The sequence below is a fragment of the Mobula birostris genome, chromosome 12, assembly GCF_030028105.1.
Source record: "Mobula birostris isolate sMobBir1 chromosome 12, sMobBir1.hap1, whole genome shotgun sequence".
Classification (NCBI taxonomy): domain Eukaryota; kingdom Metazoa; phylum Chordata; class Chondrichthyes; order Myliobatiformes; family Myliobatidae; genus Mobula; species Mobula birostris.
The window spans coordinates 9,444,069-9,459,784 of NC_092381.1; the positions used below are offsets into that span (position 1 = coordinate 9,444,069).

General features: G+C 44.3%; 1 protein-coding gene across 18 annotated transcripts in view; it reads right to left on the minus strand.

The window, feature by feature from the left end:
- Positions 1 to 15,716, minus strand: part of adgrl2a (adhesion G protein-coupled receptor L2a) — a 958,846-nt gene that overhangs the window by 53,550 nt on the left and 889,580 nt on the right. For all 18 annotated transcript variants that reach the window (XR_011887962.1, XM_072273294.1, XM_072273297.1 and 15 more), the window contains 3 exons: positions 13,976 to 14,149; positions 11,854 to 12,063; positions 4,989 to 5,209 (listed from right to left, as the gene is read on the minus strand). Coding sequence is in view for 17 of the 18 variants with exons in the window: in XM_072273294.1 (XP_072129395.1) it covers positions 4,989 to 5,209; positions 11,854 to 12,063; positions 13,976 to 14,149 (605 nt within the window). In the remaining variant the exon portion in view is untranslated. The remainder of the gene's footprint in view (positions 1 to 4,988; positions 5,210 to 11,853; positions 12,064 to 13,975; positions 14,150 to 15,716) is intronic.

Consider the following 15,716-nt stretch of genomic DNA (forward strand, 5'->3'; position numbering starts at 1 on the left):
AGATCAATCTAACCCTTCCCTCTAAAAATCCCATAAGCTTTCATTATTTTCCATCCACATGCCGATCGAATGATCTCTTAAGTGTCTCCACTGAATCAGGTAACCAAAGAATTCTGATCAAGGAATGAAATCCACCGGATCCGTGGGTTTTTAAAATTTCAAAATATTCCCTGAAATCCATTTCTCTAAAGATATCAACTCTGACACTGCAGTGTGTGGAATTTGCATGTTCCCTCTGTGACCACGTTTGGACTCAGATGATGGCAGAGTACAGGTGGTTCAAGTTTTGGGGAATTATTCACAAGGTGCAGGATAGATATGTCTTATGGAAGAAGTTATTGGCAAATGTCAAGAGTAGGCAACCGTGGCTGACAAGGGAAGTTAAGGACTGCATAAAAACCAAGGAAAGGTCACATAATGTAGCAAAAAATGAGTGGGAAGTCCGATGATTAGGAAGTTTTTACAATCCATCAAAAGACAACTAAAAAAAACCACAAGAAGGGAAAAGATGAAATATGAGGGCAAGCTAGCCAATAATATGAAACACAATACTGAACAAATTTTCATTTATATAAAAAGAAGAGAAGTGAGAGTTGATATTGGATCACTGGAAAAAATGATGCTGGTGAGATAGTAATTGGGGAACAAAGAAATGGCAAGTGAACTTAATAAGCACTTTGCATCTGTCTTCATTGTGGAAGACACTAGCAGTGTGCCAGAGGTCCGTGAGTGCCATTGCTATTACAAAGGAAAAGGTGCTAGGTAAACTAAAAAGTCTTAGGGTGGATAAGTCACCTGGACCAGATGGACTACATCCCAGACTTATGAAAGAGGTTGCTGAAGAGGGAGCAGATGCATTGGTCATGATCTTTCAAGAATCACTTGATTCTGGCATAGTTCTGGAGGAATGGAAAATTGCAAATATCACTCCATTCTCTAAGAAGGGGGAAAGGCAAAGCAAAGGAAATTATTAGTCAGTTAGCCTAACCTCAGTGGTTGGGAAAGTGTGGGAGTCCACTATTAAGGATAAGGTTTCAGGGTACTCGGAGATGGATGATAAAATAAATCAAAGTCAGCATGGTTTCTGTAAAGGAAAATCTTGCCTGACAAATCTGTTAGAGTTCTTTGAGGAAGCAACAAGTAGGGTGGACAAAGGAGAGGCAGTGGATGTTATTTATTTGGATTCTCAGAAGGTATTTGATAAGTTGCTGCACATGGCACTGCTTAACAAGAGAAAGTCCTATGGCATTACAGGAAACATACTGGCTTGGATAGTGGAATAGCTGACAGGCAGGAGGCAGTGAGTAGGATTAAAGGGGTCCTTTTCTGGTTGGCTGCCAGTAATTAGTGTGTTCCTCAGGGGTCTGTATTGGGACTATTACATTTCACATTGTTTTTCAGTCACCTAGATAATGGAATTGATGGCTTTGTGGATGATACGAAGATAGGTGGAGGGGTAGGTAGTGCTGAGGAAGCAATGTGATTGCAGCAGGACTTAGACAAATTGGAAGAATGGGCAAAAAAGTGACAGATGAAATACAGTGTTGGGAAATGTACGATAATGTATTTTGGTAAAAGGAATAATAGTGCGGACTATTACCCAAATGGGGAGAAGGTTCAAACATCAGAGGTGCAGGGGGACTTGGGAATTCTTGCGCAAGACTCCCAGAAGATTAATTTACAGGTTGAGTCTGTGGTAAAGAAAGCAAATGCAATGTTTGACATTTATTTCAAGGGGAATAGAATATAAAAGCAAGGAGGTAATGCTGAAGCTTTATAAGACACTAGTCAAGCTGCACTTGGAACATTGTCAACACTTTGGGCCCCATATCTCACAAAGGATGTGTTGTCATTGGAGAGAGTCCAGAGGAGTTCACGAGGATGATTCTGGGAATGAAGGGATTAACATTTGAGGGTTTTTTTGGCAGCTTTGGGCCTGTACTCACCGGAATTTAGAAACAAATCAGGGTATCTCATTGAAACTTATGGGATGTTGGAAGGACTAGATAGTGTGGATGTGGAGAGGATGTTTCCTCTGGTGGGTTGTCCAGAACTAGAGGGCACAGCCTCAAAATTGAGGGGTGACCCTTTAGAGCAGAAGTAAGGAGGAATTTTTTTAGCCAGAGAGTAGTGAATCTGTGGAATGCTCTGCCACAGACAGCTGTGGAGGCCAAGTCCGAGGGTATATTTAAAGAGAAAACTGATAGTTTCCTGATTGGTCAGGGCATCAAAGGTTTTGGCAAGAAGGCATGTGTATACAGTTCCGTGGCATCTGGGATCAGCCATGACGGAATGGCGGGGCAGGCTCAATGGGCTGGGTAGCCTAATTCTGCTCCTATGTCTTATGGTCTTATTACCTACCACGTTCCTAAAAGATGCAGGAGGGTTGGTACCAGTAATTGGCCTTAGTGCATCAGTGATAGGGTGTCAATCACACCAGTGCCCAAGAAGAGATGAGTGAGTTGCCTCAATGACTTTCACCCAGGGGCTCTCACATCTGCTGAGATAAAGCGCTTTGAAAGGGTGGTCACGGCCAGAATCAACTCCTGGACCTGGACCTGCTGAAGTTTGCCTATCGCCACAACAGGTCTACAATAGATGCAATCTCACTGGCTCTCCACTCTGTACTGGATCACCTGCACAATAGTAATATCTATGTCAGGTTACTGTTCATTGATTACAGTACAACGTTCAATACAATCATACCGTCAGTTCTAATCAACAAGCTCCAAAACCTGATCCTCTCTACCTCTCTCTGCAACTGGATCCTTGGAACAGCTCCTTCCCCTCTGACATCAGATTTCTCAATGGACAATGAATTCATGAACATTACCTCACTATATTTCATCCTCTCTTTTTACACTGATATCTGCAGGAGGGCCACAACATTTTGGTCACCTACCCAAATGAACGATGAAAATCAGGTTGAAAGAGTACAGAGAAAATTTACAAGATGTTGCTGGGTCTGGGGGAGATTGAATAGATTAGGACTTTAATCCCTGAGACTGTATGAGATTGAGAGGAGATTTGATAGAGGTATACAAATTTATGAGGGGTATAGATAGGGTAAATGCAAGCTGACTTTTTCGACTGAGGTTGGATGGGACTATAACAATAGGTCATGGGTTAAGAGTGAAAGGTGAAATGTTTAAGGGGAACATGAAGGGAAACTACTTCACTCAGAGGGTTGTGAGAGTGTGGAATTAGCTGCCAGCACAAGTGGTGCATGTGAGCTCGATTTCAACACTTAAGAGACGTTTGGATAACTACATGGATGGTGGGGGTTTGGAGGACTATGGTCCCAGTGCAGGTCAATGGGAGTAGGCAGTTTAAATAGTTTCAGCATGTACTAGATGAGCCAAAGGGCCCTCCTTCTCATAGGATTTGGAGGCTTGCTTGCTTCAATAACTTGGAGAGCTATGTTTGCCGGAGTCAGGGTTTTGTGCTTGACTCCTGATGGGGTCACCCATGCCAAACAGGTCAAAGGGTAGAGGCAAGACTAAAGGGGTCCACCAATCCTCCAGATTCGGGGATTCAGCTCAGGGTTAACAACCCCTGACGAGTGGGAAAAAGAATTCTACGGAAACGGCAATGAAGAATCCTTCTGCATCTGAGTGCAGTACTGTGTAACGCCACTGACATTCAGGGCAGCAAGTAAGTAAGTTTTGCACTAATTATTTAATTTAAATTATATACGTATTTCTTAGTGTGATTTATAGTTTTTAATTTTTTTATTATTATGCATTGTAATGAACTGAGCTGCAGAAGAACAAATTTAACAACATACGCCAGTGTTATTAAACCTGATTCTGATTCCTGATGAAGGGTCTCAGCCCAAAACATCGACTGTTTACTCTTTTCCACGGATGCTGCCTGGCCTGCTGAGCTCCTCCAGCATTTTGTGTGTGTTGCTCGGATTTCCAGCAGATTTTCTCTCATTAGTAATCGGTAATTAATTTATTATGGCCTCGTGTGGGTTGTACGGGGTGTCCAGGGAGGGGTAGCCCCTCTGGTGAAAGGGCTTGTCATTGTCCAGTCAGGGACACTTTGGTCTCACCTATGGTTCCAGCTAGTTCACGCGTGACAGCAGCCGCACCCCGGCACGCTGCTTCAACCGGCGGGCTAAACCAGGTGAGGGTAGCTGGAGGCCTTGTACCCCGGTGAGATAGTGACCTGCCTGTTCGAGTTTGTGACGTCATCTCTGGAGGATGGCATCTACAGTGAGATCCAACTGCCAGGAGAGCGCAGGACATGACAAGACACAGAGGACATCATCGTCATCCACTGTAACCAAGTAAGACCTAGTTGGGATGCTGGTTTGTACCACTGGACCCAGAGTTCCAAAGTCAAGAGAGTGGAACTGTACCAGTGCAACAGCTGTTCCCCTTTTAAACACTCTCCCGCACAGGTTTCTTGTCATCGTCAGACAAAACATACAACCGCCAGCACAGTTATATGTACCAAGGTACAGTGAAACACTTTCTTTTGCATGCTGTCCCGAAAGTTCACTCTAAATGTAAGTGCTTTGAAGTAGTAAGTGAAAAGCAATACCAGAATGCAGAATACAGCACTACAGTAAGAGAGAAAGTGCAGTACATGCAGACAGTAAGGTGTAAGGCCATGACAAATCCATCTTATCATACCAGGGAGCTACTTGATATTCTCATAATAGTGGGATAGAAACTGCCCTTTAACCTGGTGGTACATATTTTAATCTTTTGTATCTTCTGCGTGATGGGAGAGGGGAGAAGAGGGAATGCCCGGGATGGATGGGTTTTGATTATGCTGCCTACTTTACTGAGACAGCGGGAAGTGTAGAGAGAGGCCATGGAGCAGAGGCCGGTATAGATGGGGACCTGAAGTTTACTGATGGGCTACGGGGCTGTTTTGCTGCTATTTTCTCTGCATACAGTAAACTTTAGCTTAAACAACACACTCAGCAGAAGCTACTTAGTGGCAAATAGTGGAACCATCAGCTATGAACTTACGCTTTCCTCGTCCCGTAGCTCTTGTAGTCGATGGCCGCTGAGACTCCGACGATAATAGCGGGAATGAGGTAGCCGCAGAGGTAGAAGTATTTTTTCCGAGAGTATTCGCTCTCAAAGACCTCCACCAGCATCAGATAGAGCTGCACACCTTCTAAGCACATCCAGATGAAGGCAGCCAGGAAGAAGAAATGTAGAACCCCAGCAAAAATGGAGCAGGCGATCTGAAACAAGAAAGACACCCTTTCAAACATAAAGGACGACAGGAGCTTTGGGAAAACTTTGCTCTGTCCACTGCACTGGCTAGGATATCCCGGTGACCAAGCATTTTAAGTCCACTTCCCATTCCAATGTAAAAATGTACCATGAAGTACCATGAGTTCCTCTTCCAATGTAGAGGAACAACACCTGATTTGCATGCGAGAAACTCATGGTACTTCTTAAAAGACTGGTCTGCTTATTGCAAATAGTATAAAAATTGTGTGAGCGATCTCTACTTTTACACATTCTACTGTTAAATAGGATAGAGGGATTTTCACATCCTCTGTAATAATGTTTAATCTTTTCCCCAGTTCTTAATATTAACTATTAGATTTTGAAAGTCCGTTTATTGCTTGTTGGTGGTCAAAACTACCCAATGCGTCACTGGTATCAGCCTACCCAGCATCGGGGACAAATATACAAAAAGGTGGAGGAAAGGAGCCAGTAACATTATGAAGGATCCCACCCACCCTGCTCATGGACTGTCTGTCCATCTCCCATCAGAGAGGAGGCAACATATCATCCACACCAGGACCACCAGACTCAAAAACAGTTACTTTCCCCAAGCAGGAAGGCTAATGGACTCCTTCAGCCACCAACTCCACCACTATTTTATTATTTCCATCAGTCACTTTATGTATTTATATTTATATTATTGTGTGTGTGAATTTTACTATTATAATTGTGTTCTTTATCCTTTGTGGTTTTTTTGTGTTGCATCGGATCTGGAGTAACAATTATTTTGTTCTCCTTTACACCTGTGTACTGGAAATGACATTAAACAAACTTGAACTTTGTTGCACTATTGATGTGATTTTATCTTTAATCGGGATGTGAGATTGGAACATGAACAGGTGCCAAAGGCTGGCAAACAGACTCGCTCAGGAAGACACCAGGGATGGAATGGATGAGTTGGGCGGAAGGGCCTATTTCTGTGCTTTCTAACTCCAGTGATATTTAGGTTACCCATTACAGAGTCTACCCCTTCATCATCACCCTTCTTTCCTATTCCTGTCCCGATACACTAAAGCAGGGGTTCCCAACCTGTTTTATGCCATGAACATCTACCATTAACCGAGGGGTCTGTGGACCCCAGGTTTTGAACCCCTGCACTAGAGTAACTGTTTCTGTGCTGTATTGTTCTATGACCCAATGACACTATCAGGAACAACAGTATGTACCATACTGGATTTCACCATCAGAATCAGAATCAGGTTTATTATCACTGGCTTGTATCACGAAATTTGTACAATGCAATACATGGTAATAGAGAAAGAACGAAAAGTAAATCAATAAATCTGTTAGGGGTTTCTTCTTTTGTGTTACTGCGTAGGCTAAATAAAATGGCTTCTTTGTTATGTTAACTGCTGAGAAAGTTCTCTCGCTAGCAGCTTGTTTGGGTGACATTATTGATAAGAGAGCGAACGAACCAATTGAGATAGATGTTATTCTTTCTTGTGTGTCTGTAAGCTATTATGATGCACGGGTTTTTGGGGCAGAAGGCACGATGGGGAGAGAGAGAGTGTGGACGCAGTGCTGTGAGCTGGCTAACGGGGTCGATCCCCGAGCAGGAGTCCGAGGTCCAGGGTGTTCGGCGAGGAGAGGAGACGGAGACAGACTTGTGTGGAACGTCTGGTCGACCACCGTGATTGGTCCCAGGTGGCGGGTCGAAATGGTCAGGGGGGATCAAATGGCGAAGAGAGGATCGTTACTAGAGTTCCAACTGTTTGTGCACGAAGAGATGGAACTTTGATAAGTTTGGTGCCTTTGATTTTCCTTTTATATTTTATCTCTATTAATTATATAGTTCCAGTAATATCTATAAATTGTAATCAATTAATCGTATATGGTGTTTTGTCTGTTATTTGGCGGGGTGGGGTACAATCACACAGCATCCACACAAACTTTAATTACCCAGTTTGGCGGGGCTGAGGGCTGCTTTCCCTAGACAGCGAGTTCACCGAGCCTGAGGCTTACCAGGGGACTACAATCAATTACAGTATATATATATGTGTGTGTATATTAAATAGATCAAAAATAGTGCAAAAACTGAAATAATATAAAAATAAATTGAGTTCATGGGTTCAATGTCCATTTAGGAATCGTATGGCAGAGGGGAAGAAGCTGTTCCTGAACCACTGAGTATGTGCCTTCAGGCTTCTGTACCTCCTCCCTGACAGTAACAATGGCTGAAGGGGCTCCTTGATAATGGACACCGTCTTTTTGAGGTACTGCTCAGATTTCAAGGATCTATAGAATCTGTGTATATAATGTTAAGGTGATTGGAGGAACATTCAGTCAGAGGAAGTTTTTTTACACAGATGCCTGGAATGCACGGCCAGCAGTGGTGGTAGGGGCAGATACATTAGGGACTTACGATGGACACATGGATGACTGAGAAATAGAGGGCAACGTGCAAAGGAAGGGTTAGATTAACCATGGAGTAGGTTAAAAGGTCGGCACAACTTTGTGGTCCAAAGGGCCTAAATCATGCTAAACTGTTCTGTTCTACATCCTGCACCTCATCACAACCCACATCTTGGAACTCCTTGGCTGGCAGACACAATGAGCTTCTAATGGCTAATTGGCCACTTAGATCAGGCCTACACAATGAAAGTGGCAAGATACCCATTCACACATAAAAGTTGCTGGTGAACGGGTGAGAATGACAAGTAATTTCGCCAACCATAAAAGCATTGTCTCTCTCTCTCTCTCTCTCTCTCTCTGTAACTCATAAAGCAAAACTAGAAACGATTATTATCAGTTGACCACTCTTCTCTTAAAGAATGAAAACAATTATGTCCATTGTTCAAATAACCAGTGACATTTATATAGACGACTAATCACTGCAGGCCCAAATTCAAATTTTGCAATTGTTAAATAATTCATCATCTTTCTATGTAATTACATTAACAAATTCACAGTGCCAATCACAAATGCATCTAATCTACCTGACCTTCCTTAGAAGCAACAATATTTGACGAGATGAGGTGGGCGATTGGATAAACAAATGGATACTAATTATAAAGGATTTGATGGGTTACCAGACAGAAAAAAAAAACTCCATCATTTTTAGTGTCTGCTTTAAAGCAGATTCCTGGTGGCCTTTTCGATTCAAATTAACTTAAATGTAAATGAAAGTTCAAAGTAAGTTTATTATCACAGTACATATATGTCACCATATACTACCCTAACCTCTAAGAAGACCACAACATCATTGTGGTTTGGAGGCTTGTGTGCCTCAGTGACCTGGAGAACCTGATGGTCAAAGGTCTTGATGCTTTCAGCTCCACTAGTTCGGGAGTTGGGTGGTTGAAGGTCCTGATCCTCACTGGTACCAAAGACAAGGACCACACCATTCAGAACTTGGAACTCAGGAGAGAGGGGAAAAGTGAGAAAGAAGGAACAAAAGAGAGTGAGAGAGGGAGGATGAAGGAATGAGAAAAATGTCAGATGTAGGATTGACAACAGCGAAAGTAGATGTGAATAGAGAAAACAAGTAGAGGGGAAGAAAATCAAGAACTTGATTTCATAAATGCAAGAGATTCTGCAGATGCTGATAATCCGCAGCAACACACACAATGCTGAGCTCCTCCAGCATTTAAAGTGTTAACTCAAGAACTTGAATTTGTTTGGGAACTTTCAGTTTTTTAAGGTGTGAGGAGGAATTTCTTTAGTCAGAGGGTGGTGAGTTTGTAGGATTCACTGTGGAGGCCCAGTCATTGGGTAAATTTGATAGGTTCTTGATTAGTAAGGTTATTGAGAGAAGGACGACAAAGGCAGGGCATCAAAGATTACGGGAAAAAGGCAGGAGAATGGAGCTGAGGGGATAATAAACCAGCTATGATGGAATGGCAGAACAGACTCAATGGGCTGAAAGGCCTAATTCTGTTCCTATGTCTTATGGTCTAAGACAAGGGTTCCCGACCTTTTTAATAACATGGACCCCTATCATTATCCGAGAGTCCCATGGACCGCAGATTGGAAACCCCTATATATCCCACAATATTTTAGAGCTAGGGAAGGATTTTTCAAGGGGAAGTCTCTTCTTGTGATTTGAGAAACATGGACAGGAGGTTCACACACTCTAAGTAAAAAATGGCTGAACAACTCTGCTGAGAGACACTTGTCATTCATGGCACAGTGGATGGCTCCCCTTCTCTGAAAATCATGCTCTGGGAGCTTTGACATTCAGCCAAGACAGTGAAGAGTAGGATCATATTGGGAAGACAGGGTCAGGTGTGAGGCCTGTGTGACATGTAAACCATGGACCCGGAGCCATTGACCTGAATGGCACACTCCTTTGCTGTAGACTCTAAACCTTACAGAACAATCAAGTCTGCAGTTTGCTTCAAATACTCCATGCACTCGTCTCCTACAAGCAATCTTGATTGCTGACCTTGCCATCTTTGCTTGCTCAACATGACAAATTGGCTGTTGCTAAGCAAGGCCTGAACTTAAGATCACAAGCGTTAACAGGTTAAATAGGCCACACCCAAGTTTTTGTGTAGAAATTCACATTCATTTCACAGTGAGGTAATCACTCACCAGTAACCACTACCCTCTGTTCCGCCGCTCCCCCACCTTATCTTCCTCTCACACCTTTCCTATTGCTTCCCCACCTTCATGACCAGCCATCCATCTCCCTCTAGTCCCCCACCTCCTTCCCTTCCTCCCACAGTCCACTGCCTTCTCCTATCAGATTCCACCTCCTTCAGCCCTTTACCTCTTCCACCTATCTCCTCTCAGCTTCTTACTTCACCCCCACACCCTCCCCCCCAGCTTCTTCCCATCCACCAACCTTCCCCCTCACTTGGTCTCACTTATCACTTGCCAGCTCCAGCCGTTTTATTCTGGCACCTTCTCCCTTCCTTTCCAGTCCTGATGAAGGGCCTTGGCCCAAAACATCAACGGTTTATTCACCTCCATTGACGCTGCCTGTCCTGCTGAGTTCCTCCAGCACGGTCTGTATCTGTTACCTTTGATAAATGCTAGTGATTGAGTGTTTGCCATTGGTTCCCAGGTAAGTGTATGAACAACAAACACGAGAAAATCTGCCAATACTGGAGATCCAAAGCAAAATGCTGGAGGAACTTGGCAGGTCAGGCAGCATCCATGGAGATGAATAAACAGTTGACATTTCGGACCAAGACCATTTTTCAGAACTGGAAAGGAAAGGGGAAGACACCAGAAAAAAAAGGCAGGGAGAGGGAAAGGAGGATAGCTAAAAGGTGATAGGTGAAGCAAGGCGGGTTGGAAAGGTCAAGGGCTGGAGAAGAAAGAATCTGATAGGAGAGGAGAGTGGATCATAGGAGAAAGGGAAGGAAATATGTGAGAAGGAGTAAAAGGTCAGAGCAGGGAATAAACAAGTATTTTATCCACAATTGTCCTTGAAGCATTGTTGTTCAGCTGGTAAAATTTAATCTGAACAATTATATCAGTCTGAATAAAATGGTTCCAAGTTATTGTTTTTTTATCAAGTTACACACACAAACTGCTGGAGGAACCCAGCAGGTCAAGCAGCATCTACAGAGGGGAATAAACAGTCAACTTCTTGGCTTGAGACCCTTCATTCGGCCTGAAACGCCGCCTATTCGTTTCTTCTCCATAGTTTTCATTTTTTCATTTAGGAACAAAATGCAGAACAGGCCTTTCCAGCTAAACAAGCCACATCGCCCAGCAACCCACCTATTTAACCTGGCCTAATCACAGGACAATTACAATGACCAATTAACCTACCAACCGGTATCTCTTTGTGGGAGAAAACCAGAGGCAGCTACATTAGGGATGTTTTTGAAGCATTTACTGTAGATAGGCACATGAATGTGAGGAAAATGGAAAGATATGAACATTGTGTAGGCAGAAGAGATTAGTTTAGATACCCCATTATAGGAAGGAAATTGAGGCTTTGGAGAAGGTGCAGAAGTTTACCAGGATGCTGCTTGGATTAGAGGTCTTGTGCTATAATGAGAGGTTGGACAAACTTGGGTTGTTTTCCCTGGGACGGTGGAGGCTGAGGAGAGATCTGATCGAAGTTTATGTGATTATGAGAGGCATAGATAGAGTAGCCAGACAGTATCTTTTCCCCAGGGTCAAAATTTCTAATACCAGAGGTCATATATTTAAGGCGAGGGGGGTAATTTCAAAGGAGTTGTGAGAGGCAAATTTTTTTACATACAGAGTGGTAAGTACCAGGAATGTGTTGCCTGGTGCTATGGTAGAGGCAGATAGCTTAGAGACTTTTAAGAGACGTTCAGATAGGCACATGAATGTGAGTAAAATGGAAGGATATGGACATTGTGTAGGCAGAAGGGATTTGTGTAGTTGGCCATTTGATTATTAATTTGGCACAGCATTATAAGCTGAAGAGCCTGTTCCTGTGCTGTAGTGTTCTACACCAGAGCACCCAGAGGAAATCCATGTGATGATAAGGAGAACGTACGAACTCCTTCCAGAATTGAACTCTGAACTCCAATGCCCCAAGCTGTAATAGCGTCACCCTAGCAACCACTATGCCACCGTGGCACCCCACTGCTGCTGCTGCCTGACCTGCTGAGCTCTTTCGTCATTTTCTGAGTGCTGCCGCATCACCAGGCTAGACCCATACCTGGTAGTTCACCTTATTGACGCCCACCAGGAAGATGAATTCCGCGACAAACAGGTTGATGCACAGGTTCTTGTGGATGGTGTTCCGGTCGCTTTGGAGGCCTCGGAAGAAGCAGAAGGTGAAGATGCAAATGCCCAGGCAGACGAGGGAGATGATGATTCCCACCCAGGTGATCATGGAGAGGATTAGTTCATGCATTTCGTTGGTGAACTGCAGGCAAAGAATGAACATGTACAAATAGTGCATCCTCATAGGTAACGGCTCGCCCACACAACGGCAACCCACTGTCTTGTATTTTTATTACTTTTATATTCAGAGATACAACATGGTAACAGGCCCTTCCAGTCCAATAAGGCCACACTGTCCAATTTCACCCATGTGGCCCATAAATCTACTAACTCCTACATCTTCGGAACGTGGGAGGAAATGAGAGCATCTGGAAAACACTCGCATGGTAAAGGGCCGAAAGTACAATCTCCTTACAGAGAGCAGTGGGAATTGAACCCATCTCGCTGGTACTGTAACAGACACCCCACCCTGCGAAAAATCATTTCAGGGAGGTAGCACCATCAATTTGCGGGAGACTTCCGGGAGAGATGGGATGTCTGCAACAGAGTAGCTCCTTAGCAGCTAACCAGCTAGTTTAAATAACGTTAGCTATGCTAATGAACGAATGACACCTGTTAAACTCACCACAACATGTCTTTTACAGTCTTAACCCACCATGGGCAATAGAAAAGTCACTGTTGCAAACAGTGCAGTGAGCAACACTGTCATTATTTTGACCCCTATTAGGCAGGGGTACACTTTAGTGTAGTCTGGGGTGACGTATGTTTTATATTTTTTTTTGGAACACTGCCATGGCATTATGGCATTCTCTCATTCTCTCTCATTCTCAATCTCTCTCTCTCGGTCACTCACGCACTCTTGCTTGCTTTCTCTCTTGCTCTCTCGCGCTCTCTCTTGCTTGCTTTCTCTCTTGCTCTCCCGCGCTCTCTCTCGCTCGCTTTCTCTCTTGCTCTCCCGCGCTCTCTCTTGCTTGCTTTCTCTCTTGCTCTCCCGCGCTCTCTCGTTCACGCACTGTCGCTTGCTTTCTCTCGCTCGCTCTCAAAAAAATTGATTTCCATGATATTGTATATAGTTTGCGGGCATCAGGGAGCCACGGTTCATATGTGGGAGACTCCCGGAACTTCCGGGAGAGGTGGGATGTCTGCTGTGATAGCGTTATGCTAACTGCCACGCTACTGTGCCCCTCCCCCCCCAGAAGCAGAAAGAGAAGTAATTTGAAGTTGAAGATTCTTGATAAGACTAAGCTTGGAGTATTTTGTATAGGGTGCCATGCCTTCTCCTCTTTTACATAACAATAATAAAGCAACTTATCAATTTAGAATATCATAGATAGAGTCATAGTATATTACAGTACAAAAACCAGCCAATGGGTCCATCTATTCCATGCTAGATCATTTAAACTGCCTAGTCCCACCGACTTTCACTGGGACTGTAGCCTTCCATATCCCTCCCGTCCACGTATCTATCTAAACTTCTATTAAACATTGAAATTGAAATCGCACCCACCACTTGTGCTGGCGGCTTGTACCAGACTCTCATGACTCACTGAATGAAGAAGTTTCCCCTTAAACGTTTCACTTTAAACCCATGAACTCTAGCTGTAGTCTCACCCAACCTCAGTGGAAAAAGCTTATTTATACCTGTTGACTTTTTACAACTATATTTAGAGATACAGTATGGAACAGGCTCTTCTGGCCGAACAGGCCACTCCACCCAGCAACCCACCTATTTGACCTGAGCCTAATCACAGGACAATTCACAATGACCAATTAACCTACTAACCGATATGTCTTTAGACTGTGGGAAGAAACTGGAGCACCTGGAGGAAACCCACGTGTGGTCACAGGGAGAACGTGAAGCTCCAAATTCCCTGAGCTGTAATAGTGTGTCCCTGACTGCTAAGCCACTGTGGCATGCCTCCTGTAGACTAAAAAGTCAGCACAACATTGTGGGCCGAAAGGCCTGTACTGTAGCGTTTATGTACTATGTTCTGTCTCCCCCCCCACTATGCTTCAGTGCACAGAATGAGCCCGAGAGTCTACCAGCAGCTCACCTCAATCTCCTTGTGGGCCATGATGATGGCAAAATTGGTCAGGTGCCTGCATTCGCACTTTGTGTGAGTCCTGTTGGTGTCGATCAGCTTACAGCCCTGAGTGGACCAAAACCCCATCATCGTTCGTTCCGAGTAGCTCCAGAATGAGCAGTTTGCATTGAAGTAGTTATCAGGCTGGAAGGAGGAAGAGGCAAGAGAGAAGGTCAAGACTTGCTCAGAATCTGAATCAGCTTTATTTCCACTGACATACTTAGTGAAAGTTGTTGTTTTATAGCAGCGGTGCAGTGTAAAAAATACTATAAGTTACAATAATAAGTATTATTAAATAGTGCGGAAAAGGACCAAAAAGTGAAGTAGTGTTCGTGGGTTCAATGCCCGTTGAGAGATCAGATGGCAGAGGGGAAGAAGCTGTGCCTCAAGATTCATGGTTCAAGTTTATTCATCACGAGTACATCGAAACAAACAGTGAAATGTGTCGTTTGCGTTACCAACCAATACTCGGAGGGTGTGCCGGGGCAGCCCTCGTATTCCGGGCTCCTGTGCCTCCTGTACCTCCTCCCTGATGGTAGTAACGAATAGAGGGTATGTCCAGGATGGTGAGAGTCCTTAATGATGGATGCTACCTTCTTGAGGCTCAGACTTTTCAACACCACTACCCATGAGGCAGCCAGCGAGGCCTACAATCCCCCGTATTTTACTTATTATTTTATTTAGCGATACAGTGCGGAGTAGGCCCTTCCGGCCCTTCATTCTGCACCGCCCCACTAACCCGATTAACCCTAACCTAATCACGGGACAGTTTACCATGACCAATTAAACTGCCCGGTATGTCTTTGGACTGTGGGAGGACCTGGGGAAACCCACACACTCCACAGAGAGGATGTTCAGAGATTCCTGACAGAAAGGCACTGGAATTGAACTCGGGCTGCAGAACGCCGGGAGCAGTACTAGTGTCACACTAACCGCTACGCTGCGGCTGTGCCCCTTTTTCCCGATCCTGGGCATTGATGCCTCCGTACCAGATGGCGAAGCAATCAGTCAGAATGCTCAGCGCGGTACACTTTGTAGAAATTTGCGAGAGCCTTTGGTGACAGTTGGGTCTCCTCAACTGTGAAAAAACCATTCTGATTGCTGCGCTGCAGTATTGCAAAGGCAGCTGGCTGAAAGGATCACAGCTGGATGAACAGTGTCATATTCAGATTTATGTAACACATGTACATCAAACACACAGTGGAATATGTCTATCTATCTATCGATTTATTTATTGAAATACAGTTAGTTCCCTTCCGGCCCTTCGAGCCACACTGACCATCAAACTCTGACTTACATCCTAACCATAAGTGACATGGTTTCATTATCTTGGCCCGCAGGAAAGATTCAAGCCGGGGCCCGTTCAACGTGGCCCAGTTGCCTGGGCGGAGTGTCTGATGTTGAAAGACCCAAAACATCCGATAACCACAGGTTACATCACTGTCAATGTGTTCCAGCACACACCAGGTTAATAAAGGCCAGTTGTGTTGGACCAGGTTAATAAAGGCCAGTTGTGTTGGACCGTGTTAATGAAGGCGTGAGCCAGTCAAGGCGGTAGAGTCGAGAGAAACTAACACAACCTCTAGTAACACAACAGGAATAATTTTCCCCACTGCATGCATAATTCCAAGCTACACACCCTGCTGGGGGCAGCCCACACTTTCCAGCACCAAAATAGTATGCCGATAACGTTCAGAGAACAGTGCAAGCA